General features: G+C 37.6%; 2 protein-coding genes across 3 annotated transcripts in view; one reads left to right on the top strand and one right to left on the bottom strand.

The window, feature by feature from the left end:
• Positions 1–12,998, top strand: part of LOC145232228 (protein MTSS 2-like) — a 29,354-nt gene extending 16,356 nt beyond the window's left edge. Inside the window, exons 4-16 of one of the 2 annotated variants that reach the window (XM_080096778.1) lie at positions 895–979; positions 1,230–1,321; positions 1,522–1,596; positions 2,504–2,664; positions 5,828–5,989; positions 6,456–6,556; positions 6,808–6,886; positions 8,661–8,900; positions 9,164–9,296; positions 9,655–10,032; positions 10,855–11,091; positions 11,428–11,571; positions 11,644–12,998. In XM_080096778.1, coding sequence (XP_079952904.1) covers positions 895–979; positions 1,230–1,321; positions 1,522–1,596; positions 2,504–2,664; positions 5,828–5,989; positions 6,456–6,556; positions 6,808–6,886; positions 8,661–8,900; positions 9,164–9,296; positions 9,655–10,032; positions 10,855–11,091; positions 11,428–11,571; positions 11,644–12,068 — 2,312 coding nt within the window. In that variant the 3' untranslated portion in view covers positions 12,069–12,998. The remainder of the gene's footprint in view (positions 1–894; positions 980–1,229; positions 1,322–1,521; positions 1,597–2,503; positions 2,665–5,827; positions 5,990–6,455; positions 6,557–6,807; positions 6,887–8,660; positions 8,901–9,163; positions 9,297–9,654; positions 10,033–10,854; positions 11,092–11,427; positions 11,572–11,643) is intronic. The other variant, XM_080096779.1, reaches the window with a different exon arrangement.
• LOC145232230 (uncharacterized) lies at positions 12,990–18,736 on the bottom strand. The gene is made up of 4 exons (XM_080096780.1): positions 16,797–18,736; positions 15,897–16,181; positions 15,460–15,555; positions 12,990–13,967 (listed from the first exon to the last, which is right to left on the bottom strand). The coding sequence occupies exons 1-4, from the start codon at positions 16,887–16,889 to the stop codon at positions 13,689–13,691; spliced, it is 753 nt and encodes a 250-aa protein (XP_079952906.1). The 5' UTR covers positions 16,890–18,736; the 3' UTR covers positions 12,990–13,688.
• Positions 18,737–19,543: the final 807 nt, after the last annotated feature.

Here is a 19,543-nt window from a genome sequence, read left to right as displayed (position 1 = left end):
AACCGCCCACTTGTGTATAGATCCACTGAATCAATAAGATCAATCAAAACCTCCACCTATCCACGTTAACCGTTCTCTACAAACGTGTCCGCCCTTTTCCCACAACGTCCTCAAGTCCCAAGGGGAAAGTTGATAGGCCCTACTGCAGTGCCCCGGATTGGCTACATTCTACCTGCAAAAGGGATCAGTTCAGGGGAGCATGCAAAATCGCTCTTCATGCACGATTTATCCCTAGCCCTGACCTACTTGTGTTTACAGCCAGCTTTTCTTGTTAGCTGGTTGCTCACTGGGGTTAGGATTAGCTTGCTACCGTTAATTGACAATGCCGACCTTTCGTCCCAAGTCGCTCAAGTCTCTATAATTACCGTATGTCGCACTTGATCTCGTAGTAGCTGCATTTAACTTGTGTCACGAACTTTGACCTTTCAACCTGGTCACCCTTCCAACGTTCCTAATTGCAAAATATTAAAATAAATTGTGTTTGGTGATATGTATAGGGATTGTTTTGGCCCTAGACAATTATTTTGGTGATATATTTGATGTGCAATTGGTTTGCATTACGATATAATATTGCAGTAATTCAGTGAAAATTTTGTGCCAATTAACTGCAATTAAAAATATGTTTCGATTAGGCTGTGTTGTTAATGTCCACATTATGTCAATGTGTTATGGCTTCACTGTAGGGATAATGACCCAATACTTGGTAGTCATCACAACAGGAAAATTATCGCTCCATGCTCAGATTTCATAGGAAGTATTACCCTGGCCAGCTGTTGCTTCTTAGCTTCACTGGCAATGCTTTATACTATATCTTATTTACCAAATTGATGATTTTTTACTTTCCCATGTAATTATGTGGACCATGTTACCTAATTTGTTTTTTTATTTGTGCAGGATCAACAAAAGACATTGGCAGTGCATTGACAAGAATATGTGTGAGACAAAAAATGGTTGAAAATAAGCTGAAGCAATTTACTAAGTAAGGCAAATTATTATTAAAATGCTTTAATAATGTTCTTAAATTAAGATCCATATTCTTGTTTTCTTAAAAAAATCTGTTACTACTGTTTAAAGACTTAAATATCACAAGAATGTGTGTTTGTCCATATTCTTGTTTTCTGTTAATTATTTTTCATGAATCTTATTTTTTTAAAGTAATAAGATTCATCAAATCCTTAATCGGAAAGAATCTTGTGAGGTAAATGTGTCAACAAATTTTTGCTTTACAGTGCTCTACTGGAGAATCTGATTTCTCCAATACAAGACAGACTTGAAGAATGGAAGAAAGTTGCAAACCAATTGGAAAAGGATCACGCCAAAGGTAAAACAACTGCCAATTCAAGCTGTTTTCAAGCTTGCTTTATCAAGTTAAAAATAGCTGGTAATGTAATACATTTGGCACAGCAAATAATGTGAAACAATACCTATATTAAACAACCACATGTATTTTATTCCATTGTTTGAGTATCAGTTGACAATCAACATGTTCTTGTTCACCATTGTTTAATTGTTACATCACAGAGTACAAGAAAGCAATGCATGATATCAAGAAACGTAATGGCGACACCTTGAGGCTACAAAAGAAGGCCAGAAAAGGTCAATTTAATTGTATTACATAAAATCAAATTAAAATATATATATATATATAAACAGGGTGTTCAATATATTGCTAGGGGTAAATGGAAAGTTTAATTTCCTTGGATAAAGAATATTTCGGTTTCATACGGCTTTGGACCTAAAATCTTAATTTTAAACTAATACCTATTGTTATTATTCCTCACAAAAATTGACATAAAGATGTATGTTTTAGCTGTGTAGCATATCCTGGTATATTTTGAGGTACAAAAAGGGTTTAAAATTCTTGTCAGTGTTCTATTCAGCAATACTGTCATCCTGTATGTACATTGCACATCCTTCCCGTGAAAAACATATTAAAATCGTTGTTGTGTATTTCATCACTGTGCTTTTCTCAAATGAAATGATTGACTACTTAATGAACAAAGCACTAACCACAGTTAATGACTGACAACTGCTTTATGTGTTACTTTGCCTTACTTACCTACTGGAGAATTTTAAGGCTCTTAATCAGGTTTAGTTTGTGTGAACAACATGACTTGCAGCTCATTTACATTTAATGTGTTGATTCCAGTTTGCACCTTACTCAGAACTTGTAATCCTTTCATAATCTCAACACATAACTAAGCTTAAAGCATCAGATTTGGCTTTTTCCACCTAATTTGCAAGAAGTTTATCAATGAATTTGTCCAACAGTTTATAAAAGGCGACTTTGTGAAAATCGAACAAACATGAAAACAAAATTTAACTGCTTTAAAAAATTGCAAGGTTTTATAATCTTTTTTTATTGTTTGAAGCTTTACCTTTTTCCAAAGTTTGAAACAAAGGATTTATTAAAGGAGCGTGCAATTTTTGTTCTGTGTTGTTTGTGTGGTACTTTGTGCTCTTATTTGAACCCAAATTACCGATTGCATTTTGTTTTCTGCAGGCAGCAAACCCGATATACAGTTCCAGCTGAACTCAGCCATGCACGACGTCAATGAGCGTCTGACACTTCTCGAAGAAACAGAAAAGTCTGCACTGAGGAATTTGCTCGTTGAAGAAAGGACAAGAGTCTGCCTGTTTGCTAACTGCCTCACCCCTGTGCTGGTAAGAATTATGAAAAATAGATTTTTACAGAAGACAGTTTTTTTGGGGGGCCTTCAATATCATGAACGGGCAGTGCAAACTGATGTAAAAAAGTTTGTGTTTTTTTAAATCAAAATGTGTGTTGTTTAAATCAAAAAATAAGATTGCTATATTTTTCTCAGTTGTCTGTGGTGCCTTCTGCCATTTAAACAGTACTATATTTTTGACACCTATCACTAAAACAGTCAGGGTTGCCAAAATTTGACACTGTTTTCACTTATAGTACATCGTAATATGTATGATGGCCTCATGGCATTTGCAGCCAGGCAACAACTTGGTAGGTGGCATAAAATGACAGGCTTTGCGAAGCACCAAACATGCTTATTAACTGCCAATCAATAATCCTCATTTCAACTTTTCAAATGTTTTCCTGCGTTAATTACACATTATGTCCTTTGGACCGACCACATTCGAAGCATATGAAATACCTGTTTGCTTAATGGCATTTTTGAGAGGTTTAACATTTCATACCTTGCTGCATGTCGTTTCTAGGAATTTGTTGACATATTGAAAATAACACCTATAAAGTGATGAGGTCTAATTGACAGTTGACATAATAAACTACACTTTGAAAATGTCACATGCAAATTAGCTCTTACCACCATGGTAAATTAATCAACAAAACATACAAATGTAGATTAATTAATTACACTTTGTGCTGTACATAACAAGTCGTTAATTCCCCAGGATTGTTTCTATGATTTTAGAAAGTGACAAATTACTTTGTGCATTTAATACAGTCAAATTATTAACAAACATAAAGTTTACCACATGTAAAAATTCTTTCTATAAACAGTTTAGAACCTAAAACATTTTTGTAAAAGAAATATTTGCCTTTTTTATGATGTTTTTTGACCTTTGCATTTTGGCAAATGACCTTGATTTTTCTGCTTTTCAATATTCTCATATGATTGCCATAAAATATGACATTTACACTAACAAACCATCGATGATTTTTGTCTAAGTTAACAATTAACGTTGTAGTAGCGTTGAGTTGTTAAACTTTGGTGTCTGGCTCCGCGCTAGACTTTGTTCGCACTAAACTTTGTCCGTCAGCTTAATTACTGTTTACCGAACGTCTCCTGTGTCTGGCCAATGTGTAATGTTCAAAACTCTGTCAAATATATTATGATCTGCGGTCTGTGTGCGTTATATTTGGGTTGGTTAACTCCTAAAGTTACATATGTGTTAAATTTGTCACCCCAAATTACTTAGGACTTAAAAATATTTGTCCAAGTCTAACAATTTTGTGGTATTAATGGTTTAAATGTGGAAAAATTGCTGCAAACCTTTTTAAATCACAAATAATGACACCAAAAAAATACAAAAATACCCCAATTTGTGGAAAGGAATTTTATGTGTAACAACCTTATTATTCATTATTTTAAAAACTAAAATAAACAGTTTTTTTTCCAGTAAATATTAGTGTGCTTACTATTTTGGGTTTATTAACAAAACATATAAAATTTATATCATTTTTTGAAAAAGAGCCTATTCTCACTTGAGTCATATTATTAAATTTCATGAAAGTCAAATTTATTGTGAAATATTTGCTGATTCACAATAAATAATCCACAGCGTTACCTTACATGGCCATTAACATACCTGGTAAGCACAGAATATGTGGGTGGCGTAATTTACTAAGAGTTCATCCTACAAATACCTGTAAGCTTACCATAAAAATTTTAACCTAACATGAATCACTAAAAAAATATTTGTTGAACTTTTGCCTCCGCGAAGAAATAATTTTGCCCTGATCAAATAAACCAGGATAAAGACTTCCGCCTTTTTGTGAATAGCCATTGAAATAATGTGAATAGAGTTTGGTGGTGATGACAATGGTATGCAATTTGTCTGTGTTACTAGACAAACTTTGTAAAAATACACATTTTTTCTGCTGTGTTATACACCAGCAAGTGCACTTCACAATTGCGTACAATTTTACATTTCAAATAAGATGTGTGTATGCTTAAAATAACCGAAATGTTATAAGTGAAAAAAAGTTTATTTTTTACAGTTGAAAAAGTATGAAAATTTGAATTAATTTCAGTTTCAAGATCATGAAAAAAAATATTTTTTTCTGAAATTAAAATTGACGCAGAAATAGTCTTTGTACCCCGTACCATGGATCTTTATTTACTACCGTATTTAGTGAAATAGCGAAGTTGCAATTCACAAACAAGTAACCACTGTTTTCGAGTAATACGGTTTCTGTGTAATGTTGATGCCACGTGATCGCTTGATAAGCTCCTACCGGCGCCGTTAGTGTTTTGGACACAAACTTTGGGCTAATCTTGCCACTCACTCACTATATGACACTTTCACATTGGCACCGGCATAAAGTAAGCCTTGACTGTGCTATCAATATGACTTGTGTACAAAGACGCCCCAAAGCTCATTCAGTCTTGTAATCTTATTCCAGTCCGTTGCCGAAATAATGAGGTGATTTTTTCGGCGTATTGTTCGTGTTTTTGTATCTCGTGTGTCAGTGAGACGCCATGATTGGACGAACTTTGTTTTTCATTGTCGTTTTGCGGATTAACTTCATTTGACCTTTCGACGTAATTCAAACCTGTTTTGTTGACCTTCAATCCGAGTTTGTCACCTTAGTGATTACTTTCGTTGTGTTTATCAACCTTTTTTGTGTCAGGGTCGTAGATGTGAAATCTAGAAGTAGAAGTTTTATGCCAGCAAGTTAAATTGAATCTAAAAACGTAAAAAAACGAGTTGTTTTACCATCGTACATCCTTTCAAAGCGCTAATGTGTGATTTAAAAAATATCATAGTTTAAATAACAATACTAGACTCGATTTAGGAAGTCTTGCAGCAACTTATTGTAATGATTTGTTTCCAAAAAGCCTCGTCTAACAAAACATGTGTGTAAATCATATTATTAAGCTAAAATTCTTTGCTTTTTTCTACTGACTTTATCCAATCGAAATGCAGGTATAACAAAATAAACATTCACAACATGTATATTAACTTAACTCTATTTTTGATTCAAATTTATTAAATCATTTTGTCATTCATCCTTATGAATTCAGATAAATATATTTCGCCCATGCGTTATCTTCAGTGTCTAAAGGCGGGCACAAGAATTACGCTGTATCACTATTTTTTGCAGGAATCCCAAATCTCAATGATGAACGAAGTAAGCCATCTCCACGAGTTAGGTAGTGATGTCACGAGGCTGTGTCGTAATCCAAAACAACTCCCGACATCAACTGATCAACTCGTCCAAGATTTCGTCTGCATCAACGGCCAAGCCCCTAACTCCCCTTTACCTGTAAGTTGTGCTTGTGACATTCATGCATAAATTCGCCCTATATAAGAAGATTGCCATTTATGACCTAGCTGAAACGATTGTTTTTACGAGCACACATATACGTTAATGCACTTTGATATCTTTGTTTCTTGAAGCTGAAATAACTGATTTTAAGTGTCCTTTTTTGAAGGGGGCACATGTTGTTTTTGCCTGATTGACGCTGGTTTGTTCCATACGTTTTGTCAAGAAAGAGTGCTTCAAACTTGTTCAAATTTACACACATGTTAGTTAGTTATTTGAAGTTTGACCCCGGATGACCTAGCGGTCCATACACAAGTCCCAAAATTATACATTCAAAAACGGTTGTATGCTTGAAGCCTAAATTGTTATACATAGAACACCGGTAACAAGCACCGGACCGGGTTGAGTATTTGCATCCAAACATCCTGTAATTTCAATCACAACTAACCAGACGTTATTTTAACAGGATGGTTCGAATTTAAACAACGGTGGATTTGGAACCTTCAACGCTTCGAGCCCCCCAGCTTCACCTGGGCTCAGCGGAAGCAGGAAATCTTCGTTGTGCAGGTAAATTTAACAGCAGGCGTTCAACGTTACCTTGTTAACATGTACAAGAGGTGTCACATGCGATGTTACGATGCATGTCCATAACATGCATTCACATGTCCGTAAGACATGCTAGCTGTTTTACTGTGTTTTGGTGTCAAGCTAGCATTTTAAACGGGTCATACTCATAGATGCATATTAGGGCTTCTTATTTTAAAGAGATAGTGTAAAAATGATCTATGGAATTAAAAAGTCTTTTATTTCTTCCACAGTTTGAACAGTTCCGATTCCCGTTCAAGCGGTTCTTTAAACCATAACACGTCATCAACTTTTCACCATCACAGATATCAGGTAAATTATATTTCTTCTAAATAACATAAAGCTATGTTAAATAGATAAAAACACACTTGGGTTATATTGAGAAATGTCAAATATTTCAACATTATTTGGTGTAAATACAAGACGAGCATTTTAACAAACACTTTTTGGTATCAAAACAGATGGATGCCTTGAGTAGTTTTATTGTATGTTAAAGTTCGCAGTTCTTTTATTTTTCCTCTGTACTGTAGTTGAACTTATTAGACTGGGGGAAGTTTTTCATTTAGTTGAGAGGAAATTGCGCAAGTTTGCTGACAACAACGGGGAAGTTAAAGAGAATGTTGCTTTGGTTTATGCATTAGCTTCGCAATAGGTGCTTTTTGCTTTTAGCTTTATGTCAACGTACTCAAAACTAACCCACAGTTCTCTTGGCAAGTAAAAGCCTGTCAGAACCATCACTAAAAAAGTAAAAGCGAAAAAACATCAAAATGACACAAAATAGGACATGACCTGTGCATTTCCTGTGCTTGTTGGTCTCAGTTACAGTTTTCTTGGCAAGTGAAAATTCCTCAAAAACAATCATCACAATCGTCAAAAACATCCAAAAATTAGCTCTTAGCACAGCGTGGTCCAACTGCAGGCCCGCGGGCCAATTGTGGCCCGCGAGATAATTTTGTTAGCCCGCGAATTATAAGTCCCAACATTTTAATGACAACTATAAGTTTTGTTTTCAATAATTCAATGGTTTTAAAATGTGAGGATTAACACACACTAAATACTGTAAAATCTCGTATTGTGACGCATGACAAGGCATTGTTATGTAATAAAGGGTTCTGCTTCCATAAACGGTTCAGGGGCATTTTTGCGTTAGAGTGGAAACTGAATGTTTTTGACAGCTTCTACTTAGTAAATAACTATAAAATATGAAAATAAACTTATCTACATGTAAAAAAAGGTATATAGTTACTCTAGAGTTTGACCCAGAAAAGTTTTTTTCTGCAAATATTTAAACCTTGGCCCGCGTTGTAAGTTAACGATTTTGAATGGCCCGCAACAAAATAAAGTTGGACCACACTGTCTTAGCATATGCATTTTATGATTTAGGTGTATACCTTATTCAAATAGAATATTGTATGTAAAGTTCTTTGTGAGAACGTAGCCAGTAAACTTTGTATTTGCTTCCGGCCCTAGCCCCAATAAACCCCAGCCAATTATTAACTTGTTTCGTCAGATCAGCCCAGCGCTAAACCGAATCAGTATTTACGGCTTGTTTGTCTCGTACAAGCTTCCCACCATGCTGCACAGTCATTGTCGATTTTACCCTAACCACAGTGTATCCACATGCCAGCAGGAAACTGCCTACTAAACACATGCAACTAAATATACAGCACGAAAAGGCGTGAAAATGTTGAACAAAAAACGATTTGATAAGAAAGTTATTGGACTTTAATTGCTAAAGTGCGGTTTTAGGCCACTACTGTTTATGATCGTAAATAAGACTTCTGTTTAATCGCAATACAGATTTTTTTAATTTGATTAGGATGAACATAAATGCTGAAAAGTTCCGGAAAGACTTCTGTCGTGGGTTCGAATCCCACCGCAGGCTAGATTTTTCTACCATGTACGCTTTTCCATATGTGGGAATGCATGGTGACTGGCTGATTCGGTACAACACCTTCAATAGTACTTGTGTGCTATCATTTCACAATTGATTCACATATTTGCATTTATGGGAATGGATAAATTTCTAACAAGTGCAATCAACGTTTTAATGTATTTTATGAGGAAATTATTTCCTTCTGCGCAGAGTTTTCACCGTCGTACGAACAGTAGCAGTACGAGCACCACAACAACAGGACAAGGAAGTCCGACTTCATGTAAATCGGCTCCAGCTGGTTCTGCAGTGGCTCGACTCTCATCTGTGTCTTCACATGACTCTGGATTCGTCTCCCAGGGCAACAGCAACGTCACAATGCCACCTATAAATCTCTCATCCAACGAAACGAACCCCCAAATAACGGCCAAACCTCCTCTACCTAATGACAAGGTATAAAATACCTATTTTTTGCGACGTTTCGACAAGTGCTATTGTCATCATCAGGTTATAAGAATTCAAAGTCGCCATTTTTTTCCTTTGTGCGTCACCTAGTTGCATGCCTTCTGTCGTTTTAATTCTTATAACCTGATGATGACAATAGCACTTGTCGAAACGTCGTTATGTTTTACATCAATATACTGGCTCTGATTTTTTGCTCAGATTATTCAAAACAGTGAAAATTATACCTAAGTTTATTTTCTGTGTTTTACCAGAACTTGGACAACACTACGGACATAGTATCTCCGCTCATCCGAACTCGACCCAACTCAGCTCAATTACCCGATTCTGTGGTGCCACACAGTGGACCGAACAGACCGCTTTCGTGGAAGGACTGGTCTCGTCCAGGTATGGGTTTCCTCGAACAACGTTTTCTCTCCTTTCAGACCATGCTCTGAATTTGTGACTTAAAATGTGTAGAGTAACTAACTTTTAATTTACGATTGATGCCATCACAAGCCGTATGACGTCATAGCATTGATTTTTGACAGAAAAAATGTTTTTTAAACAAGTTTTTACCCCTTCATGCCATGCTCTAGTTGGTGACGCACTAAATGTAAAATAACTAAATCGTAATTGATGTGTTTTTAAAAATATTTTAATCGTCTTTGTATGCAACAAAAGGGTGTAACTGTTTTTTTTTCTTCTCGTTGTTAATTTTATTCCCATATTAGCATTTCGGACAATATTATTTCCTTTTTTCCAGGTCCCTACGACCAGCAGCCGCCATCATCACCTAACCCCAACCATATTCTACCCAGCAAGCCCACCGGACCCCCAGTACTGTCACCGCGACCCCACCACGGAACCCTGCAGCACCGTCAGTCATTGGGTGGCTTCAGTGAAGGGAAAGCACCGCCCCCTATGCTACGTCACGTGTCTGAGCCCCATTTTGCGGGGTCAAGTCATGTCACTGTAGACGGGGGCCTAAAATCCCCTGAACGACCCCCAAAACCCGCCGCGTTTATATTTACTGGGACTCAGGAAGTAGATGAAGATTCCCTGCCCCTCCCACCACCACCAGACTTGGCCCCAGGAGAAGCCCCCGCTTCTGATGAACCACTGCCCCCGCCACCACCGGAAGGTAAATCCCCACTTCACATTTTTTAATTCATAAAAATTTTAAGAAAACCTAAAATTTAAAATACATCATTTCAAGTAAATCTTTTCTTGTCAATGAAATCTCCTTTCAAGTAAAACAACCGCTACGATTCAGGGTCATAACAATCAGATCAAGAAAATTCAGTGTGAAAACTAGTGATGCACCGAAGTTTCGGTTGGCCGAAACCTTTCGGCCGAATCCGTTGTTTTCCAATGTTTCGGTTTCGGCCCGAACTTTTTTGAAAATTCGGCCGAAACCGAACTTTTTTGTTACATGGAATCGAAGCCTTAAATTTCATTTTCGCCAATACGAAACATCATAAATTAACTATTTGTTATATTTATAAATTACGAGCCACGTTGTCTGCAAAATATTACAAGTTTAGCAAAGCTTACGCATTGTGAAAGTTATTTTGGTTTGTCATAATTGAGGTCACTCGTATCAACAACAAAAGTTTCAGTTGAAAACATCCATAAATGGGGATTTTAGGTTCGGCCTGATTCGGCCGAAATAATTCGGCCTCAAGGCCGAATATTCGGTTTCGGCCCGAACCTTTTTAGGCGGGTTCGGTGCATCACTAGTGAAAACCACTAAATCTGTCGTTGTGTTTGATTTGTTTTGCGAAACAAATGCACTTCGCTTTTATAAGCATCATCAGTGTCTGAAAACAAAATAAAAAGCGGGATAAAACACATTTTTAAGGTTTTAATATTTAGGGTAACACTTGAATTGGGAATTTCTACCTGAGTTTAGGACCCATTTGATGAAAAAGAAGGCTAAAATTCCTTGTATTGTCGTTTTCAGAAATAACAAACGGACAAGGACCCATTCACGAACCAAAGCCCCCGGTACAGCCCGCTAAAGACGAAATGAAGCTGACGAGGCCCCTGTATGCGACCCCTAACCCCATCCAAGGGGAATTTACCTGCATGACCCTGGGACGGAAGAACAGTAACCACAGCTTGCAATATTCAAGCAGTAGTGGTTACAGCAGCCAGAACACTACTCCCGCATGTTCAGAAGATACGATTGCTTCACACGGTAAGATTATAAAATCGGTCTGACTACAAAGTTTTTTATTGTTTGTGTATTTCTGCATGATGTTTTTTTTTCTAGCTGTTGAAAATAAAACCTTATTTTACTTAATTCTAAATTTCCACCTACACAGGTTCCACCTTTTAATATACTGGCACCGGCTGAACCATAGAAAAACCGGCTTACTGTATTAAGTTCAAATGTCCCTTAGTTAATACTTTGTTTTGGTGTACACCTGGACCAGCTTGTAACAATAGCTATTTGTCAAAAACGTTAAATACTGAAAGGAATTGGACAAACGCTTTCATAAACCTGGCATTTACACAAAAAATCTCTTTGCAGACACAGATTACAGTTCGACCAATGGCGATGACGTAACAGGTCACGTGGACTACCAAACCTGGTCAACAATGCCTAGATCACGTGACAATCACCATGGAAACGCGCGCAACCGTCGACCAGCGTCCACAGCCGGCGTTCCAACCAGTAAGTTGTTGGTTTTTGCGGATTTTTACCCCAATATTGGATTTCTTATTTATTTAACTCAAACATTTACAGTGATATCAACTCAAATCACAAGCCCGGGCACTGCCACCATTCGGAGGAAACCTTCGAGTAAATTCAACTCAGTACGCCGGACTTCGAACGTCCCAAAGCCCGTGCAACCGCCAACAGTTCCCCAAAGCCCGGTCACCAAACTCATGTCGACCTTCCTACCGCCCGACAGCAACGAACTTGCCAATCAACATTTTAACAACGGATATTGTTACAACACAAACAATAACAATCACGGCTCTATGACGTCAAATTATGACGACACAATGGAACAATCAGATGTAGTTCGAGATTTGACTCTAAAATTCAAACAAAGCGTTGACATGCGCGACGGTTCACCAACTCCTACTGATACCCCCGTTCGTGACGTCATGGCGGGCTACTCACCCCCCATTTCTGGGGTTGGGCCGTTCTACGGTCAGCAATGACGTCACGAAGTGTCTTTACGGCGACCAGACGCAGAGTGACGTCACAATGTCAATGGATTGTGACGTGTGATGAAGGTTCGCGCATGCGCAGTGAAGGTTGGCGAAGTCGGTTTGTGACAGATTGTGGTAAAAAGTGTAAATATGATAAGATGAAGGTGCCAGATTGTTTCGATTATTTATTATCGCCGCGTACTTTTGTTCGGGAACCTTTTAATGATTGTTACGTCATATTTGGCGTTGTGCCAATGTCTTTTTTTGCAGGCGTTTGTTCCGCAAGCCTGCTTTATACCCGCCATTATTCATCTTTTGCTTTTTGTTTTCACTATATCGTGTCGTAAGTTGCATTTTGGTAATTCAATTCCCAAGAAAAATAGTTTTTAGTTGAAATATTCGTTTTTCGCGTGGTGAATTGGCTTTTCTGCACAAAATCTTGTATTTAATTTCGTAGATTACAAACCGTGCGCCCGATTTTAGTGGACCCAATTGTAATTAGAAATTTGACGCAACTGCGCCCTCCAGTGCATTTCGAGCATCCTGCGCTTCTAATTCAGAGAGTTCAAAACACACCTAGGGAATTCTTCTCCGTTTTTCTTTCTTTAGTGACAAGCGCATCGCGCTCCCCACTTCTGTACGTCATGTGTACGTTGCCAGGGGAACGGTGCGCAAAATAGTTCTTTTCCTTTCCTTGTAAATACGTTATTTTTCTTTTGGAAAACTACGGAGTACCTGCCGAGACTTTCCGAAGTTTTCCGAAAATTTCCGATGTTGTCCGATACTTACCGAACGCGCTTCTTTACCTGTTTCAGTTTACTTTGTTGAGCTTTTACGTTGTAGATGAGGTAGCTTCGTTGTTTGGTACAAACACGTGGGTGTACAGAGTGGCGTTAATAGCGTCATCGGAAAATATTAATAAACAAAAACCTGAACAAAGACCGTTTGTTTATTTCATATTATACAGTGTAAGACCCAAGTTGATCGTGCTGTCATAAAAAGACTGTCTTATGTGGCGCATTCTTAAAATATTTGTTTTAAAATCTACGTTGCATAACCAAAGTTCATTGGTGTTTTTGATTACAAACTCTTATGCTTGCTTCGTGTTTTAGAACAAATTTAGTCATTTGAGTGGGAAAGCTTGATTTTCCCAATTTAAATCCTTACTCGTGCGTAAATAAACTTTGTTCGTTCATTTTCAAATTATTGCACGTTAAAACAGCACACGTTTGAACTTCAAAGTAGCACCAAGTAAAAAAACGAAAAAAACACACACACAAAAACAAATATTTGGGTTTAAAGTCGCAACTTTGTACGCGTTGGCCAATGACGGTTAAACTTTGTGGCAATGTGCTAAAGAGTTACTGAGGCCAGGGTGTGGTGAAAACAAATTATGTAAATCTATGACACAGCGTTCCAAGCGAGTATGTTCGAGGTACGTGAGTACAAAATAAGCTTATGACTTAAAAAAAAAATTGTTCTAGCAATATTTCAGTGTTTTTAAAAGTTGAAATTCTGTAGAAATGAAAGAGCAAACAATTGAAGAATAGCGGTCAGGCCTTCGTACAATTCAACACATCCGCTAGACAGCGCAAGAGAGGTAACTAACACTTGAAAAGTCAGATTTTATTAAATATCGTCCTCAGTGGTAAGAGAAGCATAGGCTTTGCCGTCAACTTTACGAAATTTCGGTTTTACAAATAAAACAGTTTGTTCTGCGTCATCGTCGGACAAACTGACGCTAGATGGCGTGGTGGAGCTGTCGTAGTAAACCCCCAAGCCTGCTAGTTTGTCCGGACATTTGCAAGGTTCGGGCACTTGGTAGTGCATGTAGGCAGCCACACATGATTTTGTGAAGAGAAGACAAAGTACGAGGTCCAGAAGAAAACTTCCAACTTTTATTCCAACCTGAAACGAACATCAAACATTGTAGATTGAAATCTGATAGAAGTGGATTTTCTATCAAAAATTTTTTTTGACAAGGTGAAACAATTCATTGCGACATATTTGCCCTTCACCCGTTGGGACAATTTGCCCGGGTGATATGTTACTAGGCCTACCAAAAGAGTAAGTTTGTCGTATGTTACACTTAAATGTTTGTAACCAAACATACAAAATCGTTTTAAACAGCGACAGCACATCTACACTAACATTGCAACTATTTGTAGATTAAACTCTGAAAGCAGAGGCTTTTTTTCGTAAAGATTTTTGACGGGTGAAACAATCGTTTGCGACGTAATTGCCCTTTAGCAATCAACAAGTTGGAAATAGCTGCGCAACGTTAGAGCGCTATGGAAGGCAAAAACTGAAGACCACAATGGTTGATCAAAGGCTATACAGCGCTTACAGAAGAGTAAGTTTGGTGTTTAATACACATGCACCTTTGTAATAAAACAGTTTTCGAGTCACACACAAAATCGTTTTTAACAGCGACAACACACCTACACTACAGTGGTTTTGTGTAGTGATACACCGAACCCGCCTGAAAAGGTTCGGGTCGAAACCGAAACATTGTAAAACGGCATATTCAGTCGAAATGTTTCGGCTAACCGAAACTTCGGTACATCATTAGTTTTGTGCATCTAAGATTTCAACTGTTGTAGATTAAAGTCTGAAAGCAGCCATTTTTTAATTAAGTTTGTTTGGCGAGGTGAAAGAACTCATTGCGACATAATTGGTCTTTAGCAATCACCGAGCCGGAAATAGCTGCTGCGAAACGTTAGAACGCTATGGTAGGCAAAAACTGAAGGCCACAATGATTGATCAAAGGCTATACAGCGCTTTTACAGGGTGTCTGTGGCTCGCAGAAGAGTCAATTTGGCGTTTATTCCACATGTGCCTCTGTAACAGAACATTTTTAAAGCCACAAAAAATCGTTTTAAAGAGCGGCAACATACCTACACTAACATTTCAACTGTTGTATATTAAAGTATGAAAGGCTTTTTTAGTAAAGATTTTTGCCACGGTGAAATAATTCGTTGCGACATATAATTGGCTTTTAACGATCACTGAGCCGGAAATAGCTCCTGCGCAATGTTAGAACGCTATGGAAAGCGAAAATCGGAAGACACAATAGGTTGAATAAGGTTACAGCGCTATTACAGGGTGATATGTAACTTATAAGAGAGTAGGCTTAGTCTGTCGTATATGACAAATACACCTCTGTTACCAAACACTTTTTACAATCACACACACAATCATTTTAAACAGCGACAACACACTTACACCAAAAATTGCAACCAAAAGTGTTGAAAATACACTGTGTTAAGTTTGATTATGTTTACTGCTACATTGCGTAACGTCAATTACGGAAGTAAAAACGTGGTTTTGTGGTCATTTGACTTCTGGTTAGAGATAAGACTTTTATGAGTAAATAACATGTAAATGCATTTTATCTCACCTCCATTGGATGCTCGTAGTCGTCAGGTACGTAGGCGATCATGCAAAGTGCACAAACTATAAATGATGCTGCGTTGAGGAGCGAATGGATGTAATCCTGGAACGAAAAAGAATTTGTTTTAAGTTTTATCAAGTTCTTCTGAAATGCCACTTATTTTGTAATTTTACAGACACGTTTGCAGTTTTTGTCAAGACATTGTTAATTGGACGGTTAATTGCGTTTGCGGAATTTTCGCTGAAAACTTTCTATGGTTTGATGGTTCGCTTGTAAATTCTAGTTTTAGTTTTAATGGCACGTGGGTCATTTTTTACAACTTATTCTGCTTTGCAAACATAAAAAAATCAAACCCAACTACATGTTCACGTTTACACGTCTTGCAGCTACTAAACTCTTCTCTTTTTACAAAAATCAAACATTTTTATCGCCCGCCAACTTACAGCAAAGTCCCAATCACATCTTGATGCTGATTTATATTCTGATGGCTTGACATCCTTCCTCAGTCCGTCGCAGGAAGAACATCTCGCAGTCCTCCACACGGATCGCCTCTTCTTCCACTCGTTGAAGAGGAGGACCAGTATCCCGGATGTAGTGATGAGCGAGAGGATCAGGATGACTCGCTGGAGGTCGAAACTGGGGAATCCCCCTCTCCTCCAGTCGATCTTGATGGAGCGAAGAAAGATGAATGCAGATTCGGTTGCTAAGAGATCCAGAATGATAAACGCCTGCAAGAAAAACAAAAGTCAAATGAAAAAGTCTTTCATGAAATTAAATAACCTGGAAAAGATAAAAGTTTGACTCAGGCTTAGCTTAACCAAAATAGATTGTTTACTTCTCATTGTATGTGTAAAAAGCATCGAACCAATAGGTGATAAGCTGCAGACAGAGGCAGTGCATACTGTTTCGACCTATAAAGTCTAGTCAGTGCATCTGGTGACAAGAGATAGGCCGTATTGGCTGGTGCAGTAAGATTATGGAACTTGAGAATAACAGGCGAAAAAAACATGCCTCACCTATTCTGTTCAATCCAACAACTACGGCCAATCTCTTGTCAAATGCATTGATGAGACCTTATAGGTCGAAACAGTGTGTAGTGTCTACAGCTCTTTGAGTGTGGATTGGCAATTTCAGCATTGACAGGCCAAGTGCTGGAATAAATACGACCAAAAATGCCCTAACAGCCCATAGGCAACCAATTAACATGCAGTTCTTTTGATCCGAGCCAAATACTTACAGTGAAGAAAAATTCGTACCTTTAGGGTCAGCAACTATCTGGCAGTAGTTTTAACATGTCGCAACAGAAAGCAGCACAGCGAACAAGTATGCGAATGTTGACTTACTATCTGTGTCAACTTTATTGAGTGGAGAGGTTCCCTCAGGAAAACCCGAACATTCTTGCAGCTGCAGCAAGAACCGCCGGAAGTTTTCGTCATAGATACACAATCGTCTTCGTATTCTTTGTGTCAGTTTTCTACGTCACAAACCTGTTTATTACGCTCTGCAATTAAAAAAAATAAGGGGTACTAAAAGCAATCAAAAGTCTACAACACAAAGTAAATAGATGTAGTTGTTGTTGGGTTACAAAAGATGAAAATGATTATTGCAAAACTAAACTATCTGTGCAACCAATACATAATTCGTAGTTTTAACGGTTTTTTTCCTTCCCCCATCTAACCCCTTTTCATGCAGAACATAATTTTAGCACTGAAGTTCCGAAATTTTGCGAACCACATCACTACAGTAAAACCACTGAGACCGCAACACCACAAATTAAACCCCTCCAAGAATCCAATAAGAGGGTCTTATCTTCGACAGAACCGTTCAAGAACTCCCAACGGCATTGTTCTGTTTTGGAGCACTCCTTTCGACCTAAACCTCAAGGCCCAAACGCTTTTCTGCCAAAACTCTCAAAATCTTTTTTACTGCCCAGTGTGTTTCTGTCTCGAAACCACTTCGCATAGTGTCTGTGACGTCATAATCACACGCGTCGTTGTGTTTACTGAAATGATGGAAGTCGGGCATTTACGTTTTGAGAAGCGGCCAATTATTGAGCTATTTATAAACGCCCGGCTTCTGAAGTTTGTCTCCTGTCGTGGCCCAGATTCATTTGTTTTGAGCCAAAAATAAGTTGGAAAAATGGAAATGTTTTATAGCCTTGAGAAACAAACTAGCCTTCGTTATGTGTTGTTGCTCAGATATTTATATCGTCAAAACATTGTTGATTTATAAAGTCGTTGCCCAAAAAACATTTGAAACAAATATGCGTAATCAAAAACAAAACTGCTAGAATAGTAAATACATTTTATAACAGATGGTTAATCATATAATGTTGTCATCATCACTGCAAAGATTTAAAACGGCTTAAACCATGAGACGCATTTAATATTCATTTAATTCTTCAGAGCTATGCTGACCCGCTGTGAAGAACCATTGCTTTGATTTTGTTGACAAAAGCTTCGTGCCGGTCTAGACCAACTGCCTCCAATGAGAAAACACTTTATTGGTTTCACGTAGCCTGCAGCATTTTACAGCCTGAACCTTCGCGACAATAATGCTGGGTCGTTACGCTCCGTCAAACAACAACAAATACTTGACGTAGTTAAAATTCATAGTTATAGTTTCGGTCTAGTGCTATGTTTTCTTAAGACATTGTGGTCATTGTTGTATGTGTGAGACGTTGAAATTGTTGATGCTAAATACAATCTTTCGTGAGTTGATTCAATGGACTTTTCTTAACTTTGATACTGTTGTTTGGCAACTAAAATAAGGCTAGTGCAGCCAAAATCACTTAAAACGTGCGTTGACTTGCTATACTGACATATTTAAAATCAATAAAATAAGTTTAAAAGAACATCACCTATTAAACATCAAGGTTTAAAAGCTGCTGTAGTGTAATAGTGTGAAGTAAGCCGTTTGTGACTAGTAGGAAAGCTACAACCAATGTTTCTGTTTCCAATACATTTTACAACCGAAACGTAAGCATTTGGCTGGTATATTTAACTTTTACACATAACAAACAACCCACAATTAGAAAACAAACCCTGTTCTTAAGCCATTGTTCCACATTTATTACGTAACAAAAGACCCTTTCTGTGGTAAACTAACTGACTAACCACATTACACAAGGCTAACGGAACTTAGTTTGTAACTTAACCTCAGTTAAAAGTCAAATCAGCATGACTAGTAGAGCATTCAGCCCAAAGCCCAACGTTGTTTTGCGCATTTTTTCTTGCTCGACTGGCAATCACTGAAGCCTTGCGTAAACCTTTTTCAAACACAGTTCTGGTGCAAGAAATTGAACTGGATTAACAGAACGGCAGAACAAGCACCGCTCGATCATAGTACACCAATAAACCTGTTTAGTTTCAGCCACACTAGGTATGGTACACTGGGTTTGACTTTACTTCTTATTAACAAGCATTCAGCTGATCTGTGTGATGTATTGTACATCGCTTGCTTGGCAAGTTGCCTTTCTCTATACTTAAGACTTTGTCAACCTCACATTTCTACTATCGATGTTTACAACTAAGCATTTAAAGTTTAAATCGTGCAATGACAGCTTGACGACGTCGCAAATTTCGCTCATTATGATGCAATAATCACGTGGTTTAGTGTGTCATGCCAAAATACCAATTTGTGTCTAGTTTTTTTTTCAGTAGCAACTGCATGTTACAAAGATTTTTATGGACAAAAACGAACAAATTTTCACAAAATGTACCATCAGGACTATTCTAAAACGCTTTATTCGTCTTGCGTCGCCTAAAAAGACGATTTCCAGTATTGAAACGTCAATAATTAATCTAAATCGAAAAGACCTTTGCGTCGTGGCCTTTTCACAAGTTCTCTAAACAAACAAATTACTCCCTTTGTGTTTAAAGTTGGACAGCAAATATAGTTTAGTCGTAAGAGAACAAAAGGCGTTTCTATGTCAAGACGTAGTACCAGTATTATTTTAAGAAATACAGAATAAAATATTGTATTTCAATATCAAATGTTTAATGTTTTTTAAAGATTAAAGCATTCTTATGTCTCAACTTTACAACAAACTTTTGTCCACCATTTTTTGGAAGTTGCAACTGTTGCTGCT

This window comes from Phallusia mammillata, chromosome 6 (assembly GCF_965637545.1).
Source record: "Phallusia mammillata chromosome 6, kaPhaMamm4.hap1.1, whole genome shotgun sequence".
Classification (NCBI taxonomy): Eukaryota; Metazoa; Chordata; class Ascidiacea; order Phlebobranchia; family Ascidiidae; genus Phallusia; species Phallusia mammillata.
Note: the sequence above shows the minus strand (reverse complement) of the source record. Positions and strands in the feature narration are given on the sequence as shown.

Coding starts and splice junctions, on each gene's coding strand:
- LOC145232230 (XM_080096780.1), bottom strand. CDS start 16,889: ATGACGAAAACTTCCGGCGGTTCTTGCTGCAGCTGCAAGAATGTTCGG. Junction 16,182..16,796: donor CAATAAAGTTGACACAGATA/GTAAGTCAACAT, acceptor TTTTTCTTGCAG/GCGTTTATCATTCTGGATCT. Junction 13,968..15,459: donor ACTACGAGCATCCAATGGAG/GTGAGATAAAAT, acceptor TGTTCGTTTCAG/GTTGGAATAAAAGTTGGAAG.